This window comes from Symsagittifera roscoffensis, chromosome 9, assembly GCF_963678635.1.
Source record: "Symsagittifera roscoffensis chromosome 9, txSymRosc1.1, whole genome shotgun sequence".
Lineage (NCBI taxonomy): Eukaryota > Metazoa > Xenacoelomorpha > Acoela > Convolutidae > Symsagittifera > Symsagittifera roscoffensis.
In genome coordinates this window covers 34,861,972-34,881,291 of record NC_087070.1, presented here as the reverse complement: position 1 = coordinate 34,881,291, position 19,320 = coordinate 34,861,972, and the positions used below count along the sequence as shown (strand labels likewise).

Here is a 19,320-nt window from a genome sequence, read left to right as displayed (position 1 = left end):
TAATTTCAACTCAAAAATTTAGAAGGGCTAATGTTAAAAACATAAATTGGAATGATCATAGAGTTTCAAAATTAAAATGGTAGCTTCAAATTAGATATCATCATGATATTTTTACATGATAAATCACGAAAATATTAAAAAGAAAATTGATTTATGCATCCTTGCCCTATTTGGAAGGGGGCGGGAATGTGGAATAGACGCACTTTGAGTGGAGAGCTGACGCCAAAAAGGAATCGATTAGCGGCTTCGAAAGAAATAACAAATACAACTATGAAATTTCACTCCAAAATATCTACTTTTTAACTATTTCAACAATAATTTCTGACAATTTAATTATCTTTGACAAATATAGAAAGAACATGAAAGTGTGCGTGCTTATTTTTCGAGGCATTTCCAAAGTTCTATAAATATTTTCAGAAATTTCGGTTTCTGCTAATGCAGAGGATAGTTTTGGAAAGCTTCGAAGCTGTCTTAGGATATATAAAGAACGATTTTTGAATAACATCAACCAGCCATAATAAAAAAACTAAATTGCATGTTGAGTGTTGAAAGAGAACAGCTTGGCCCTGTTCATCAACATGCGCGTTTCTTTTCTGAATCGGGGCGAAGTGAACCCGTATATGATGGGGTTGGCGGGCACACTGTACCAGAGAAGCGAGAACAGAACTTCTTCTATCCTCATTCCGAAATTGGGCATCTCTATTTTTTCATGCCACGAGCCCAAGTCAACAATAGCGCTGGGCGCGTAGCATAGAATGAACACGAATGTTACGAGGAAAAGGGTGATTGCGATCTGCCACTGCTTCCGCACATTTCGGTCCCGCTTCATCCGTCTCAGGTGTTCTGATTTGGCAACAACGTCCTGAAAACATATTCAAGTCAAAACATATTCCTAAAAAGTGACTAAATCGCAAAATGGCCTTCCTAAAATAGTACTAAAGGGTGAAACTGAAAGGGTGAAAGTGGCGAGATTGCAAAATTTTTGAAGAAGGGGAGGGGAAGGTAATTTGTCCACTGAATACTCCCTAGATCGGTGGACGAATTCCCCTCCCCTTCCCCTTCCCCTCCCCCGAGACTTTGAAACTGTTCTGAAGGTGTCTTCAACTCCTCTTTATTCAACTTGTTTTCTGTAGCGCACTTGTCACGAATTGCTAAGATATTCTTAATAACATTATTCAGCTTAACGCCAAAAATCGCCATTTTTTATTTCGAGGAAGTTTCGGGTAACCAATTAAACTATTTTTGAAGGAAAACCTTAGAAATTTTAAAATGCTCGCTCCAAAAACAAACACATATTTAACCACAATTATTTGTCCTTAATTGTAAATAAGAAAAAATATGACCAGATATGCTCTCAGTGCAGAGTTGGTTCCAATGTGGAAGAAGCTGTTTCTTGTAAGTATATTTGACAGTATGCAAGTTGCGTGGATCAAAAGTTGCGAAATTGAAGCTTTTGGAAAAAGCGAATTTTCTAAAAATTGAGAACGCTTTCAAAAAACAACAATAAAATCTGGAACACATCGGAAATAAACTGACCAACAAAAATTGACCAATAAATAAGCTGACCAACAAAAACTGACCAAAAAATAAACTGACCAATAAACTTAGAAAATAAACAAAAACATGTTTTTGAGAAAAAAAAACTGTTTTGATAAACACATTAAGCTGGGAAAAACTGAAGATTTTCCAAGTGTAACAGGGGTACTACCTACAAAATGTTAACAGGATACGCCCGGGTATCGCATACGCAACTGGCCCCAAGAAATTAAGAATTTTGAAAATACAGGGAACAATTCATAGAAAAAGGAATTTCTACATGTCAAAAAGACAAAAACTCTACTTCTATCTCACAATTCTTTTATCTCTTAAGTTATGTTCTGAGAACACGTGCCCAACAAAGAAGTTCCGCTCCAAAAATTGCGCAAAAAATCTAATTATGTTAGATGGTCAAAAATATATGTCTTCATGCACCCTAATTTTTTTGCAGATAAACACTTGGCTTTTTTCCAGTTTTCCCCCTTTCAAAGTACCGAGTTTATGTTTGTTTTACGTATTATTACGGCTAAGTGCGTGATGTTACGCTGTAAAGTATGAAAAACAAATCTGTTGTTCACAGTTATCGATTTAATTGTTCACCACGCCAAAAATCATTGCTTTATGATAACGTTAAATAAGCTTTCAAAATTGAATTTGAAAGGGGGGACTGGAAAAGAGCCCAACACTTTTTCTCGTATATTCAATTTCTAAAAATGAAAAAATTTAAATTATTCTATCAATCAGAGCACTTTTATTCATTATTTTTGACGACAAAAATGGCGGAATAGTTGCGCTCTGGTGATTTTTCTCCAGAACAATTTCGACTTTGCAACTTGCCATTTTGGCTGAAATTTTTTTAAATACCATTTGAAAAGTATTGGTGCCCTGAGCTGAAAAGTAAAAAGTTAATTTATCTGTAAACATTTTTCGTTAGGTTATGGGGGCGTAAAGATTGCCAATTTGGCCAGCTTGGGATAATTAACGCTTGATAATTTATTTCGTTTTATTAACTCGTAAGCGGCAATTAAGGTGCTTAAGATTAATCCCAAATTGAATTTAGGCGTATCATTTATTCTAATTTTTACGTTTCTTTCTTGTTTATTTTAAATAGCGTGAAGCGAGATGATTTTTAAAAAATCTATTTAAATAATTTTAGTTTTTCAAGTAATTTTTTTCTTCAAATTTCCATCGTTTTTGTAAAAATTGAACACTTTTCTATAGAAACTAAAACGCAGTCGGAACATTCAGAGCGTCATCTTGATAAAACTGTTGTTCTTTATTTGAACATAGTTTCACAGGATTTTCTTTTTGTTCATCCTGGGTTAAAAAACTCGAACGAATTTGTAAATATTTTTCTGCGTGTCGGCCAGCAATTGATCTGATTGACAATGTCAAATATTCAATAACAATTGGTTCAATTAAGGTTATAAAAATACATTTAAAAAAGTTATAAAAAATAAAATAAGTTTTTTTTTAATTTTCGAAAAATAATAAGTTCAATGCTAAACTAGCAGGAGCAGTATTGAATTGAAACTGTTACAACCACTAATAGGAAACAAAGAAGACTGCTCGTATATCGGGGCAAAGCCCTTAGAATTCCGTCTACACTGTATTCTCAATTATAATTGTTTTTTGCTGAATAGTTTGTTTTGAAGTATTCAAAAAAATTGTAGTTTGAATTTGTTGCTTAAACAAGTTCTTGATTACATCCCCCTACAAGCTATTTAAAGTAAGTATGATGTCTTTGGCGCGCCGTAGCGCCTTAAAAAGAGCCATTGCTTGTCTCTCACTTCAAAGTTTTTTGTCGCATACTTCTTAATACAAGTTGCACTTGTATTGGTGAAAAATTCGGATAGTGAAAAATGTTTTCAAAAAAGTTTTGTTGAAAATTTGACAATTTATTTTATGAAAAAACCTTACCAAACATAATTGTTCCATTTTTTCTTCAAAAGTCGGAACAGTAAGCATTTAAAATAATTGAAAATTTTGCATAATGCAAAAGTTTTTGAAAACGTTCTTGAAAACGCACTCATTTTTTGTATTTTTCCAAAAATATATATATTTTTTGAGCGCTTTTTAACAGGAAATTTTGTCGCCAAGTAAATAATTAAGCAAACGCAATCATTTTACCACAAAAAAATTAGCAGCGTTATTGCTTCTGTTTTTAAGTGTGAATGTAACTTGTACTGAGATAAGTAGCCGGCGAAAAATGTGATTTTTCCCCAGTTTCAGAGCTGATAGTTTTTTGTCTCATAATAATCGTTCTGTTTCTGCAGCAACAAAAGACATAGTAAGCTATCTTAGATGAATTTGGCTAAAATAAAACTCATACAACACTGCTCGTAACAGGACGAAGACTGCGTTTTAAGGTCTATCTTGTAGTCTTGTTTTTAAATTTTAAATTTTTTGAAATCATCACCCCAACCTTTTTGTACAGCTTAGGTGAAATATTTTTTGCATTTTGGCAAATTTTTAAATATTTTTAATTGACCAAATAGTGTGCCTCACTTCAAACTGGAACAGTTTCTATGATGGTTTGAACTTTAAACCCCCATAATCTTCAAACCCCTTTACTTTCCAAAAAATGAACATAAGTGAAACATCTTTTTAAATTGGAGCTCAGGATAACAATATCTTTCGAATTATATAAAAAATTTTGTCAAAAGGGGGCAGTTACAAAGTCAAGATGTGTATGGAGAAAAAGACCCACCCGGAGTACAAATTTTTGGTCACTTTTTTCGAAAGTCAGAACTACTAGCTATTTTCATAGCTATAGAACTGTAGGGACTTAAGTCTAAACCAGTAGGCCTCCTAACTGATTATTTGGCTCTCGCCTGCGCTTTTTGTGGAATTTTTGAACCGTTTTTGCAGAACCCAAAGACCTCAAACACAAACGAACTATCCTCACATTTTGCAGACAACCAAGCAAAGACAGTGTTCTTAGTTTTTTCTTTTTCTTTTTGAGTTTTTCCAGAGTCGAGAAAAACTGGTTTGAAATTTTTGATTTTTCGTCTAAGTTCGAGCAAGTAAAGCGAGTGAGCATGCTTTTTTATGCTTAATTTCAGCCGTTTACAATAGCTTGTTTATGCTTATTTTTAATTTTACTCAAGTAAAATTAGTTTTTGGAGATTTTTGATGCCATTCGGGGAATCAAAAGCTTCGAAAATTCAAAAAACTTCTGCAAAAAAATTTAAAACGAATTTTTTCTTTTGATTTGTTTGTTTTTCTAGTTATTTTTCTTCAAAAACTGTTGTCTTGTTTGCTTAAGTTACTATAACTGTCGAATATGCCTAAATTATACATTTAGGTCAAATCCTTTTATCACATCGCGCAGAAAAAACTACAATAATTTGATAATTTGAAAAAAACTAATACAATTAATAAAACAAAACAACTAATACAATTAATAAAGAAAATTGGGTATTAAATGAGTTTTATAGATACAAGACTTATTAGGAAGGGTGGGGATTGTTCCAAAAGCTTAACTTCAACGCCAAAAACTCACCTGCTTGTCTGAAGAAGATTCACTATCACTTTCATGATCTTTTTCGCTGTTTTGTAAACCTTCTTCGTCTTTATTTCGTTTCTTCTTCTGCTCGATCTTCGCTTTTGAGCCCCCACCCAAAACTACCTTCCGACCTTTATCGCGACAACTTGCGTCGGAAATGCGGCAACTCTCGGGTTCGTTCGGCTTAATTGTGAGGTCTTTGTCGTGTGAATCTTCCTGATTGTACTGAAGATCGTCCGCGTCTATAGTTGACGTGCAAATTGCGTGTGAGCTGCCAAGCGATTCTCGGCTCAGTTTGACCTGAAAAATGCGCACTCAGTAAAAATAATCAAGAAAATAAACATTAATTTAATCAACTTAATTACAATTATAATAGCCCTTTTGTAATAAATATTATAATAAATTTTAAATGCCAAACTTAGATATTAAAACGATTTATAATCCATTATAATAACATTATAATCGTTTAGATTTCATTATTTTTTTGAAGAAAATCTCTTAAAATCAATTATAATAGATTGCAATCTCGTATTTTGCCATGTTATGGTTATAGTGCGTCTATTAAGCCAAGACAAAAGTTTCAATTTTTTCTTGGCTTCTTGCTGAATAGTTGCATTATATTTATATATAGAGCACAATCATAATAAAAAGCCTTACTAGTCTTTCAGGCAAAATTCGAATTCTATTCAATTTTTCAACTCATTTTTCATTCGAAAGTTTAACTAAATTAAAACTTGGTATAAATTGGAAAATAAATGAATCAAAAACTTTTTACGATTTTTTTTTCATCTGTTTTTTTTTCAGTCTCTGACCTCTGACAAGTCAGTCAAATACTGTCTTCAATTATGGAAAACATGTTTAAACGTAAATTGAGTTAAATTGACTTGAAAAGTGCTTTCATATTCTAAGCCTTGAATAAATTTGGATCATATGAAATTTTTGTGCTGTTTTTGGGGGGTGCTATCTGTTCTGTCATGAAGCTCTTCCCCTTTCTCAGTTTGAATGCTTACCTTTTGTTCCTTCCCGTTTGATCGGCAGTTGGCGCCCTGGTCCAACTGGAGGGTGCCGCCCGTGCGAGAGTACTGATGTCCTGCTAGGGTCTTACGGGCCACCACAAACACATTGATGTAAGCACCTATGCACAACATTTTGTGACCTGCGCTCGAATTTTCGGACGGGGTGGTGGTGGTGGTTGTTTTTTGTTTTTTTTTTTGGAAAAAAAATGTTGAGACTTTTTTTAGGTAAGCTATTTCGAAACTTTCAAAAGCACAAAAATACAATAATTGGCATAAGTTTCTTCAATGCAGACAATATTCTTAGAATAAGACTACGTTTTGAGCATTTTTGAAACCAAATGGACCTCGGAAAACAGTTACGGTTTGTCGCTCAGAAACAGACTCAAAGGGGGTGGGGGATGCAAATGATAACAATGCATAGATGTGAAACAGAAAACAGATAGAAGTTCAATTGGTTAAACTTTAAACAAAAAGCAAAAACAAGAAATCGTGTTCGCTAGCTTTATAACTTGCACAAACTCTTCCGATTATAAATACCTTCAAAAACGTCAGCTTACTGCGACCACAAAGAACTGGGGAAACTATAAACTCGAGTGTTTCTTGATCAAAATCCAGAATCCCAAGGCAAAATTCAGATGCGTGCACAACACCATTTTGAAACTTTTCAGTCGTGATTGAGTTGAAAACTTTCGAAGAAGCAATTGGAAACTTTTCAATCGTGATTGAGTTGAAAACGTTCAAAAAAGAAGATTTTGTAAAACGCGAGTGGCTAGCCCAAAATATAATTAATAAAAAGGTCAATTTTTTCTTGCTTGAAAAATGATCTAGCACTCATACCTAAATAAAATTATAACGGTCTGTTGCACAACGCTCAACATTGCAAAACGAGCATGCCTGCCTTCCAAATCTTTTCAATTCATCAATTATTTTTAAATTTTAATGTTAATTGTGGGTCTTGGTCGAAACATTCGCGCTTGAAAATGTCATATCGTCTGGCTTTTAAAATGGTTTTTGACACGATACAAAAAATGTTTTCTTTGAACATTTTTGGCACGATACAAAAAAGTTGTTTTATTTGTACATTTTTTGTACAAAGGTTTCATCTGTAGTAATCAAAGTTGTAACGATACTTGTCTGGAAGAACAGACGAATCACAAATTAAAATTCACTCATACGTTTAATCTTAGTTTTCAGTTGGTTATGAAAAGGCCCCAAGAGTAAAACTGAACAAAAATCATTGCTGGTGTCGAAATTTATCGACTTGTTGAAAAACAGTTTTGTTTTAACTCAGCTTTATCCTGATTTATACGTAAATAATCGATGTCGTTGTATCGTCACATCAATATGATAATTGTACGTTCAATAAAGTCAGAGTAATTGTTCACTTTACAAAAATGTTTTCTAAAAAATTGTTTTCAAACTCAAACAATGTTTCGTACAATCGACGCCAAAACTCTTCTTGTTTTCAAGACATAATTTTAAATTTATGCTTCAAGCCAAATTTTATAATTTATTGTAAGCATAAACTACTTGCATTCGAAATAAGAAAGTTCGCAAGAATGCAATTTAGTTGAGACGGTTAATGCACAAGGTACTAGGATTTCTATTCTTTACGGTGAACCGCTGTTGTGCCCCTATTTAAGATCTACATGCATCTAGGTTCTTTTTCTGGGCTGGATAATGTTGCCTCGCCCTCAAGCAACAAGCACGGATCATGTTCGGCCTCGAAGATCCGACCTTTCGATTGAGAGGAGGAGACGTAACCACTCACCACCGCTCCCCGTTAAAACAAACACACATGCAGAGCGGAGCTATGCAACCGTTCGATACAATGCAAGGGTAACCTTGCAAGCTATGAATTAGAAAATAAGACTGAAACAGCAAGGATAAAAAAACTGAAGAAAATTCAATTAATATCAAAAAGTGAGTCCAGAAACACAGCTACCAGTGTTAGATAATCTTCAACTTTTGACGACTGACCAGTAAGCAAGCCACGAAAACGTAAATAGACGCCTTCTGAGCCAAAAGCAAAGACAAAATCCAGAAGAAATTTGTCAAAAGAAATGTTTGTGGGTCATTATGTTTCTTAGTTTGATTTAACACCACAAGTGATGTAAAACTAGTTGATTGAAATGTATGAATTAAGCTTGGAGGCCAGTCTCTGATCACGATGTTCTCCAGGCGTGAAAAAAGCCAGTTAGTCAAAGATAAAAAATTGAATTAATCTGAACATTTTGATATAACTTGGGTTAACTGTTTGCTTCTATTTCTTTATGAAACAAACTATGAGTGCTAGTAGATTTCAACATGTGAGATTCAGTTATGTTGTGGATATAGACAAAATGGAGGATGAGACTACCCAAAATTGCGTGAATGCCGCAAAGCATGAGAGCAATAAAAAGTCTTCAGGACATGGTAAACGTTTGGCGTAAGTTTGTTTGTATTTGAAATTAAAGAAATGAATTAGAAACAATCAAAAAATTAACAGCCAAAGAACAGTGTTTTCTTTTAGGTTAAACCCATTTTTTGTTTTTCCGGAAAAACATTAGGGCAAAGCAATGTTAAACTTAGTTTAAATTATGAAAATATATTGTAGTTAGTGATTGCTATTGATTGCTATTTAATTTAAATAGAAAAGATTTCAGGGTAAAAAATACAAAAAAGAAGCTAAGTGTACATAAACAATCTTTTCTAGTCGAAGAAACAAAATTGAAGCAAGAGAATTATCGTATAGTTTTTTCTAACATCCTCGAGAAACTATGATGTGATCTTGATATGGTAGTTAGAAGATCGGAAAAACGTTTTTTTTTCCAATCAAATAACTATATGAAATCAAACAATTCGATCATCCAAAAAAAGAAAGAAAAAAGAGGAAACCAGCTTTTTATTATACAAACCAATACAACCGCGCAACTTAATTAAATGGGCAAAAAGGTCACCGAAAAAAAACGAGAGACAATTGATCATACAAACAAATAGATAACTTTCGAAAAGTAAGTTTTTGCTCTTTCACACATGTTCTTTCACGACAAGGCATCAATGAAAAATGAGATATTAGAACACATGAATGAAAAAAGAAACACTTGCATAGGTTCGCGCACTTTTTCGAGCTCTTTTACAGTTTTCCGGGCTCTTTCACAATTTTCCGCCATCTTTCCCTCAGAAAGAGCAAAAACATACTCTTTAACAGTTAGAACATAGTTTAAGATGGCCTCAGGCATAAGAGCCGCCATCGGGTACTTCGTGCCCTCAGGGTGGGCTCTTTTTCCCTCGCGCATCTTTCAACTATGTTCTAACTACTGCAAAGTCATAGCAAAAGTTTTGAAATTCACAAACTTTATGAGGTGATTCACATGATGATGATTTGAAGTCAGCAAAGAATTATTTCAAAAAACGTCGCTTACTGGAGAAAACAAAAAAATCCCTCAAATCAGATGCTTCAAAAACACAAAATTGTTGAGTTTTCTGATAAATAGCGTAACAGTAGTTTTGTTCAAAGCAGGGCCGGATGTAGGATTTTCTCGAGGGGTGGGGGCGGATTCTCAAAAATATTAAAGTTTCAAAAATTTTAGGCCAAATTTTCTGCGCCGACGGAAAAATTTCGAAAAAAAACAGGAACAGGTCAAAATAATTCAAAAATCCGAAGTTCGTTGATAAGGATGAGACACAATTTGAAATGTGTTTTAACACTCTCTTGTTTACTACCCAGTTCAATATTTTTGTTTTTGAAAAAATATTTTCGCCAACACGTGATTTCTGATGTTCTTCTAAAGTATTTTTATTGCTGGCCATCAAAAGGGAAAGCTATAAAATTTGAAAAAGTGTAGATCTTTTTGTAAAACTTCAAGAAAAACATATTTCAAGAAAATCCCGCTCCTTCGACACGCTTTTGTTCATGCTGATTATCTAGATGCAGCTTTGAAAAATGTCTTCGACAGAAAAATCCTTGAAAAAATTTGGTCTTAATTTGCTATTAAAAAACGGTAAAAAATAATAGTTTTCGAGTTGTGACAGTTTTGAAAAACTGTACCACTCTTTTTAGTGCTTTGAGAGAGCTCGGAAAATCAATTTGATCAAGCTAAAAAAAAGATTGACAAAATTCCGCTCCCCACCCTTCCACTTTTTGAAAATCCGCGCCCCCCTCCACTTCTAGAAAATCTTAGATCCACCCCTCCCCCCTCCACCTCCAGGGGTGGATCTAAGATTTTCTAGAGGTGGAGGGGGGGCGGATTTTCAAAAAGTTTAGAAAGTTTTGTCGGCTTTTTTGGTCAATCAAATTGATTTCTGAGCTCTCTTAAATCACTCTGAAGACCCCTTATGACCAAAATTTCTGAGCCGTGGACCAAAATTACTTCTGACCAAGTTTTGAAAAAACAGGCCAAAGAAGGCGTTTTTAGGCAATTTTTGGAAAATTTTGAACAAACAAATTACAATTTTTTGGCGCGCACTTCTGGAGCCTGTTTGAAACTAGTACTTGTCTCCAATTATATTTTTGATAAAACTATCTCTATAAAATATTTCTAACTAACCATTCTTGATCCAAAACTAACACATACAATTATTTGTAACGCTGAAACTATTCATAATTTTAGCAACAGAAGAAAATAAATATAACTTAGATTACAGTCATTCTCCTTCAAGACAGTTCCTAACAACTAAGTCGCAAAATCCAGTTTACACTGGATCTATTGTGACTAGGAGATATAAGAGTATGATTAAGATTAGTATTAGACTAAGAAGTTGCACGAATCTATCAGGCCGAAAAAAAGATAGCGCGACGAACGGACGGTGTACCTTATCTGAAAATACTCTATGAGTGAGCCACCCCGGACATAAACTCATCTGGTGCGACCAATAGTCCCGAACAAGACCTCTTAACAAACTTAGGTTTAGCTATTTTAAAATAGAAATAAGATCCACAAAACAATGCAAAATGTTAGATAGTATAGAAAATTTGATAGTATAGAAAACTTCAATACGTCTACTCTCTTGCTTCAAACGATAAGGCAAACACCAGGTCAAAACTCGAACAGCAGACCAAGCTTCTATATTGTGAAACGACGCAAACTGCATCGATAAACTCTCTTCAAAATTCTCAAATCAGTAAATTTTCATTCTCCTATAAAATAAATTTTTTTTGGAGCATTAAGATGTATTTCAAAATCATATACTTCTTAATGAACATAAAAGCGAGTGATAATAGCCATAACTTTTATAGCGACTAATAAAAAGATACCTAAGTCGTTCCTTTCATGAAATCAGCAGTAATTTCAAAACGTTTTTAAAATTACAATTTAGTAAATACAAAATATACAAATTAGTTAGTACTTGTTTCAAAGTTTTATCAATCTTATACGCAATTTCTTGCTTCTCAAGGACTTGCATCCCCACCCTTTCATTGCTAATGCCTTTTTGTTTCTTCATCTGAAAAATAACAGAATCAACTAGAAAATCGTATTATTTATATCTCTAACTTTTAAATCAAATCTTAATTCAGGGTTTTTCAATAAATTTAAATCTTCCAATTAAGTATTATCAAGGCTTATCCTTATTTTGTAAAATTCTAATTTTTCCCTCAACCAGATTATCAAGAATACTCTTGGGTCTTTAATTGTAAATTTCATTCTAAATTTTAATTCATTTTCAAAATATTTGATCATCAAGGCTTTCCTTGGATCAATCAGAACAATTTTGTTCTCCCAAATTCCTAGTAAAAAATCTGTCTAACGACCTCAAACGTCGATTTACTCTCCAACCCTTATTAACGACCCAAGGCTAATAGAATATTTCGAACAACTAACCATTCTGAATAAAATAAACAGTGAAGAACTTCGGTTACCCATTCTTCACTTAAGCCCCTTCTCTTAGTTGACCCAGGCTTAAACACATCATAAACTTAGTAAGATCTAAAAAAGTATCTAAAAATCTACTTTTGTTCTAATTATACTTGAACCTTGTGTTTTGGTTTAATATTCTCTAATTAGTGATTACAAATCACAATCCTAACAAAGATTAAATAAGTTTTTCTTAACTTAAATCTTAGCCACTGGGAAAGTACAACATCACTCTAACGAATTGATATACTCTCTCCGACTCGTCTACATTCGACAACCTATGCCCCAAGATTAGTAGGAAAACCTCACAAAAGACGTACGAACTAATAGTTTACGAAATATAAAGCCTAACCACTGGATTTTGCAACCATCATCCTTAACCTTTATCTCAAGAAAAAATTTAAGAAATAAACAAACATTAGTATTCCACAAGGGTTTGATTCAAAAAGAAAGATAAGATCTTGTAATTACACCACACAGACAAAAAATCGGGTACAGGAGATCGAAATAAAAAAAGAAAGAAGGCAATATTAACAAAACAAGAACAATCTATCAAACGAAAATTTTTCAAAACACGCAATTTCGGATTGTGATACAAATGCAATCCAAAATTTTTAAAATCTTCGATATTTAATTGACGACAAAAACAAACCAATATACGACCAAAAGTTTTTTTCGGAATCAGAATCTACAAAATAAAAATTTGATAACTCCGCAAACCATTACGAATCTATAACTGGAATCAACCAATAAGGCATTTTGAAAATTACACCTTACCCGTAATACAGCGCAAAGTATGTTTCAATACAAAAAAAAATTCGATGATAATTCTATTCTTCTTTTTGCCATTCATCCACAAACTGATCCCGCAGGAGGGCAAGTATAATTTTTGCCATAATTTAAATGCAAATTACTTCAAAAAAAGAAATAGCCTATGCAAACAAGAATTCCTTGACATGAAAGTTCGTCAACAAATATTCCACCACTATCTACCAGGCATCAGTAATATCACGTCATAACACGGAATATTTAATTTTGAAATTTTACCACCACAGACTCATCAAACACCACACTGAATACAAGCAGATGATAAAGGATTTGTTTTCTCAAAGTTTTTCATAGAATTTCTTAAAATATTCAACATGAAAAATCATAAAAGCCTTTCTTATTTTCACAAAAATTTTCTCTATCATTTATAATTATTTTTCTATTAGAATCAAACAAAATATTATCTGTTTCACCACCTCAAACATCTCGCCATGAAATAGTAAGACAAGAAATCATCTTATCTCGCAATTTTTTTAATCCAATTCGAGAAATACTCTTCGATAATGAAACTTCACGAACAGTCAAAGTTGACTTGCAAAAAATTCTAGCATGGTTCACAATAGATTATTTTGTACACAATTGTGATTTAATCTCAACAGCAAGAAAAAATTTTGACCACAAAAATCAAACGATGAAACACTATTAGCAGATCAAACAGGTTATGTATGGGACCCTGAATGGTCTCATACAATTTTTCAATTTTCCTAACGATGTTTCAAATGCAGCATTTGCCAATGTATCTGTACACAAAACTTACCTTAGAGTATCTCCACTATCCACTGACACCACAATCATAAATTATAACACATAGTTTAATGATAGGACAAGTAATATTTGCTTAAATTCAATATTTATAAAAACACAGGAACCTCTTAATGGTTTTTTGAAAACTGATACAAGAGGATATTCAAAACCCATGGCGCTTTGTAAACCAAGAAATACTAGAAACAATACCAACGACAATACAACAAAGTTTTTTCCTAGTCCACCCAACACTCAAAACACCACATAATTAAAATACCCCCATGTCACAAACAACACTATAATCAACACTCAAACCAACGGTTGATCAAAAATACTTTTGTTTGGATTATCGAACAAACAGACCAATAACTGAAACACGACAATCTAACAAAAAAAAATACGCAAATTACAACTATCATTTTGTCGCAAAAAAAACATTAGCACTCCAGCAGCAAAACCCCTTCACACTACGCAAAACCAATCACAAGAAAATAATTACACCCAGCTGGTACCACAACTAGTTTTTTAGTCATTATTTTTATTTTTAATGAAAAACGAAAAATTCCAACCAAAATTACCCATTTTTCAACAAAACAAAAATCCAACAAACAAGTAACCGACAATGGGTCAACCACACTATTCCGACTAAAACCAACAACAGTACAAAAAAATCCCAGGAAAAAATATTTGGAATTAAACTGACCGACCAGATAATATGTACCAACCAGATATTTTTGAACCCTACATGAACTCAGAGCAAAGACAAACACAACAACACTTTTCTCAACGGCAAAATTTGGCACAATCAAATATTAACATGCAATCACAAAACCATATAAAAACTCAAGGTCACCAACATCAATGAATGCAAAACGAAATTCCATTACCATATTATTTACAACAAAAAGAAACTATAAGAATCACATTATACATTTTACTTAAATAGCAAATACAGCAGAATCACTTCAAATGACAATGAATCCAAACCTTATGGGTGAATCATCTACCACGTCTAATAAACCACTCATAATTTTCACAGGAACAGACCCTGAATATTCAGCAAAAGACTACCTAAATGCAGATACAGCAAATTTAATTTTAAACATAGGTCCAGAACCAAAAAATACACAACTCCATCAAAATTGGATACATGGACGGACAGCATTATTTCAAACCACACTTGACGGCGCAGCTCAGAAGAGGTATTCAATTTCACCTAAAGAAGTTAAATTTGATTGAAAACGATTCACACAAGAATTCTCAAATATGTTTGACTCTGAAAGACACAAACAACATCAAAGAGTTTATGCAACGAAATTCACATCAATCATCAACCCGAGAACCCGACATAGATTTTCGAAAACTAGTTGATAAACTAGAATAAGCTGAAATCACAATGAAATTGGAAAATAAGAAAATTTAAAACTACAATACGTAAGCAACGTTCAAGCAACAACTTCACATATTACTAATATCCAAGACTTAATAACCAACTAGCAGAGAAAATTACCCAAATACTAAATTTTCTTGAAAATAATCTGTATTTCAAAGGCACACTATCATTCAAAAAATGATGTAACTATTGTTGCAGATATGGATACAGCATTGCTGAATGCAGAGAAAAACAACAAGACAACTTAAGTAGACAACAAAAACACAGAGAACCAAGCAAATCTTATTATCAACACATGAGAAAAGATCAAATTAAAACTAATCAAAGTAACAATAGCTCAGAAAAACCACTTCCAAATAGCTATATCAAAAACAGATACCACTCCCTATCAAAATAATTTTTGCGGAAGATCAAAAATTCGACGAAATTCACAAAATTATTCACAAAATAGTTATAGCAGATCAAATGGTCACAATAATCAGTATAGAAACAATTACTCTTGAAAGGGAATTCAAGGTGAAGTAATTTTCAAAATATAAAAGAAACTGTTTATATTCAAATTCTCGTTTCAGATACAATTCTAATGATCAATCAGGAAAATTTTCAATTAATCGAACTTGAAGCTAATCAAATAATTGAAATCGAAATCATTCAAATGATAGATCACAAAACTACTCCAACTGTAGACGATATTATAAAAATTATAATGATAGATCAAGTGATAATTCTAGAAGTTGAAACAACTACTATCAGAACAGATCAAGAAATAATTCTCTGTCACCATATCGGAATAGTTTTTAATTTTGAAATAAACAAAGTCAAAATTATAGAAGCAGTACACAAATTGAAACCCTCCAGGTATGGACAATATAGAAACTTCAGAACTACACTTACACCACATGCACTGCGAAACCCCAGATGAAGAAAGTGACACAGAAAAAGCACTTTTTAGTAACATGCCTAAATAAGAACATGAATAAAAAACACCATTGAATCGAATTATTACCCAAATAAAATTAAAAGATCTAATCCTTAAGAACCAGATAAAAATCAAGAAACAGCCATTACACTCCACATGTTGTTGAAAACAATTCCAATATGAACAATGTATACCAAAAAAAAACAAATAAAATATCACCAACAAAAAAAGTTGAACATAACCACTTTTCTTAGATATCCCGAAAAACAAAAACTTCCAATCACCAGATCTTCCATTAGATTTTCCAACGGATTCTGGCACAGAATTAAACCTTATTAACATCCCTACATGGAATTAGGTTCAAATTTTACATCCCAAACTTTCCCCTTCAAATTTCTCAAGTAAACTAGCCACTGCACAAGGCACAAGTCTAACAAACTATAGAAAAAGTCAATTGTTCCTTATCCCAACTCGAACAATGGAACAAACAAATTTTTACATAAATCCTTCGAGCAAATATTCCACATAACAGGCATTAAACACAATGTAGTTGGAATCCCATTTATCACTAAATATGTCCCAACTATACACATCCTAAATAGTAAATTAAATATCAGAGAAAAATATACAAAACTAAGTAATACATCTTCCAAAGAATAAAGTCAAAGCAACCCCCATTTTCCTCAAAACTTTGCCTAATATACAATCAACAAATCAAACATTTCAAATCACTAACAGGACATGTATATGATTTATATGATTTTTCTATAAATCAAGTACATCAATAGAATTCTGATAAAAAAAACTATTTATAGGTCTGATCCTGAGTTCAATTCAATTTTGAAAATTTTTTAGAGTAGCGATTTCATCTATCAAAGACGCTAAAAATACAAACACAGATACAATATCCCCACGTGTATACAACATTTCACCATTAAAAGTTTCATTTCTATTAGGAATTTTAGGCTCTTGCAAAACAAACATAACATTTCATCCGACATAAGAAAGAGCATTCAGAGTAAATAATATTTAAAGTAACTAAATTTTTGTCAATGAACAGTTCTTAATGAAGAACTATCCATTAATAATTTTCGTAATGACTCAAAAAGATGCAGAGATTAATTTACAAAAACACTCTATTTTAAAGCAACGTTGTAAATCTCAAAATAAGGAAACGAACAACAAAAACTTCTAACAAGGTACAAATTTCAACACCCTCAAATCAAACAGCAAGAAATTGAACAACCAGCAGAACTAATAATGGAAAATCCCATGGTTTATGCCACATCAAAATTTGATGTTGAAAAATACATTCACCACTACATCTTTCACTTAAATCCGACGCAATTTTCAACAAACACCGCGCAAGTGAAGTACCAGTAACTTTTTTAGACAACAAAATAGACTTTTATATATAATCGAACAATATGAAATTATCTCACCCGTAAAAAAGAACAACCAACCAAAAAAAACCCGTAACCCATCAACCCCGTAAATATTCATCAACCCCGTAAATATTCTCGCTAAAGGAGAATAATTTAAAATCGTTCTAGACGCACGATGGTTAAATTCTCTAATCGATGAATCAAATTGCAAATTGCCCATAGAACCGATACAAGTAAAACTTACAAAAATAAACGGACATTATTTTACCACTGCCGATATGAATAGTGCATATAAACAAATGCCATTAGACGAGTAATCACGTCGACTAACACACTTCGTTCTTGGAAATCAGCAATACAAATTTAATAGACTTTTCTATGGTATATCTAAAGAACCAGCAGCTTCTTCAGCATTTATGAGTAAAATTTTTAGACCACTAATATTGTTTGCAAGAATTTAATCACAAATTTAGATGCTGTTTTCATTCAGACAAATACCATCAAACCTTCTTAAACAAAAACATGAAAGCAGCCCCAGATAAATCATATTTTTCCTCACTCGTGTAAAACTCCTTTGACATTTCTGGAAGGCATCGCCAAAAACACCCTTGAAATACCGAATCGATGAAATTTTAAAACTCCAACCACCATCAAATAAGAAGAAAATCCAGGAATCTATTGGAATGCTAATTTTTTTAAGTAAATACGTTAACAAAACGCAATTATATCTCAGAACTTTTTATAATATGCTCCGTTAACAAAAGAATTTCGAATGAACATTAGAACATCAAAAACGCTTCGATGAAATAAAAACTCTCCTAATAGATCAAATTTCAATCACAATCCCGAATCCAGACCAAGCATTTTACGCTATGTACGACGCTTCCAATTACATAAAGGTACAAATAAGATGAATCTCAAATCAGCAAGTTGAAGACTTTTTACACAAACAGAACTTAGACTCTCTACCCTTATGCGAGAATGAACATCAAAAAAATAGGTTACCAGAATGTGAATTCCTAATCCTTGGATCAAAACATCCAACAATTTTATTTACAGACCATAAGACAAAATTTTTTTTTGTACAAAAATCAAATCCAAACCATAGAGTTTGTAGATTTCAACTTATTTTATTGAAATTCCCAAACCTACATATAGTTTGGACAGCAGGAAAAAACCTTGCTTTACCAGATAAAATTAATGCAAACACGCCACCTGAAATAATAACACGGAATATTTAATTTTGAAATTTTACCACCACAGACTCATCAAACACCACACTGAATACAAGCAGATGATAAAGGATTTGTTTTCTCAAAATTTTTCATAGAATTTCTTAAAATATTCAACATGAAAAATCATAAAAGCCTTTCTTATTTTCACAAAAATTTTCTCTATCATTTATAATTATTTTTCTATTAGAATCAAACAAAATATTATCTGTTTCACCACCTCAAACATCTCGCCATGAAATAGTAAGACAAGAAATCAACCTTATCTCGCAATTTTTTTAATCCAATTCGAGAAATACTCTTCGATAATGAAACTTCACGAACAGTCAAAGTTGACTTGCAAAAAATTCTAGCATGGTTCACAATAGATTATTTTGTACACAATTGCGATTTAATCTCAACAGCAAGAAAAAATTTTGACCACAAAAATCAAACGATGAAAAACTATTAGCAGATCAAACAGGTTATGTATGGGACCCTGAATGGTCTCATACAATTTTTCAATTTTCCTAACGATGTTTCAAATGCAGCATTTGCCAATGTATCTGTACACAAAACTTACCTTAGAGTATCTCCACTATCCACTGACACCACAATCATAAATTATAACCCACATAGTTTAATGATAGGACAAGTAATAATTGCTTAAATTCAATATTTATAAAAACACAGGAACCTCTTAATGGTTTTTTGAAAACTGATACAAGAGGATATTCAAAACCCATGGCGCTTTGTAAACCAAGAAATAGTAGAAACAATACCAACGAAAATACAACAAAGTTTTTTCCTAGTCCACCCAACACTCAAAACACCACATAATTAAAATACCCCCATGTCACAAACAACACTATAATCAACACTCAAACCAACGGTTGATCAAAAATACTTTTGTTTGGATTATCGAACAAACAGACCAATAACTGAA

General features: G+C 32.6%; 1 protein-coding gene across 1 annotated transcript in view; it reads right to left on the bottom strand.

The window, feature by feature from the left end:
- Positions 1–202: 202 nt before the first annotated feature.
- LOC134854535 (uncharacterized) overlaps positions 203–19,320 on the bottom strand; it is a gene marked incomplete in the record, with an annotated part of 200,925 nt that continues 181,807 nt past the window's right edge. Inside the window, 3 exon segments of the mRNA XM_063870830.1 lie at positions 203–862; positions 5,042–5,344; positions 6,055–6,179. Of these exon segments, the coding sequence (XP_063726900.1) occupies positions 527–862; positions 5,042–5,344; positions 6,055–6,179 (764 nt within the window).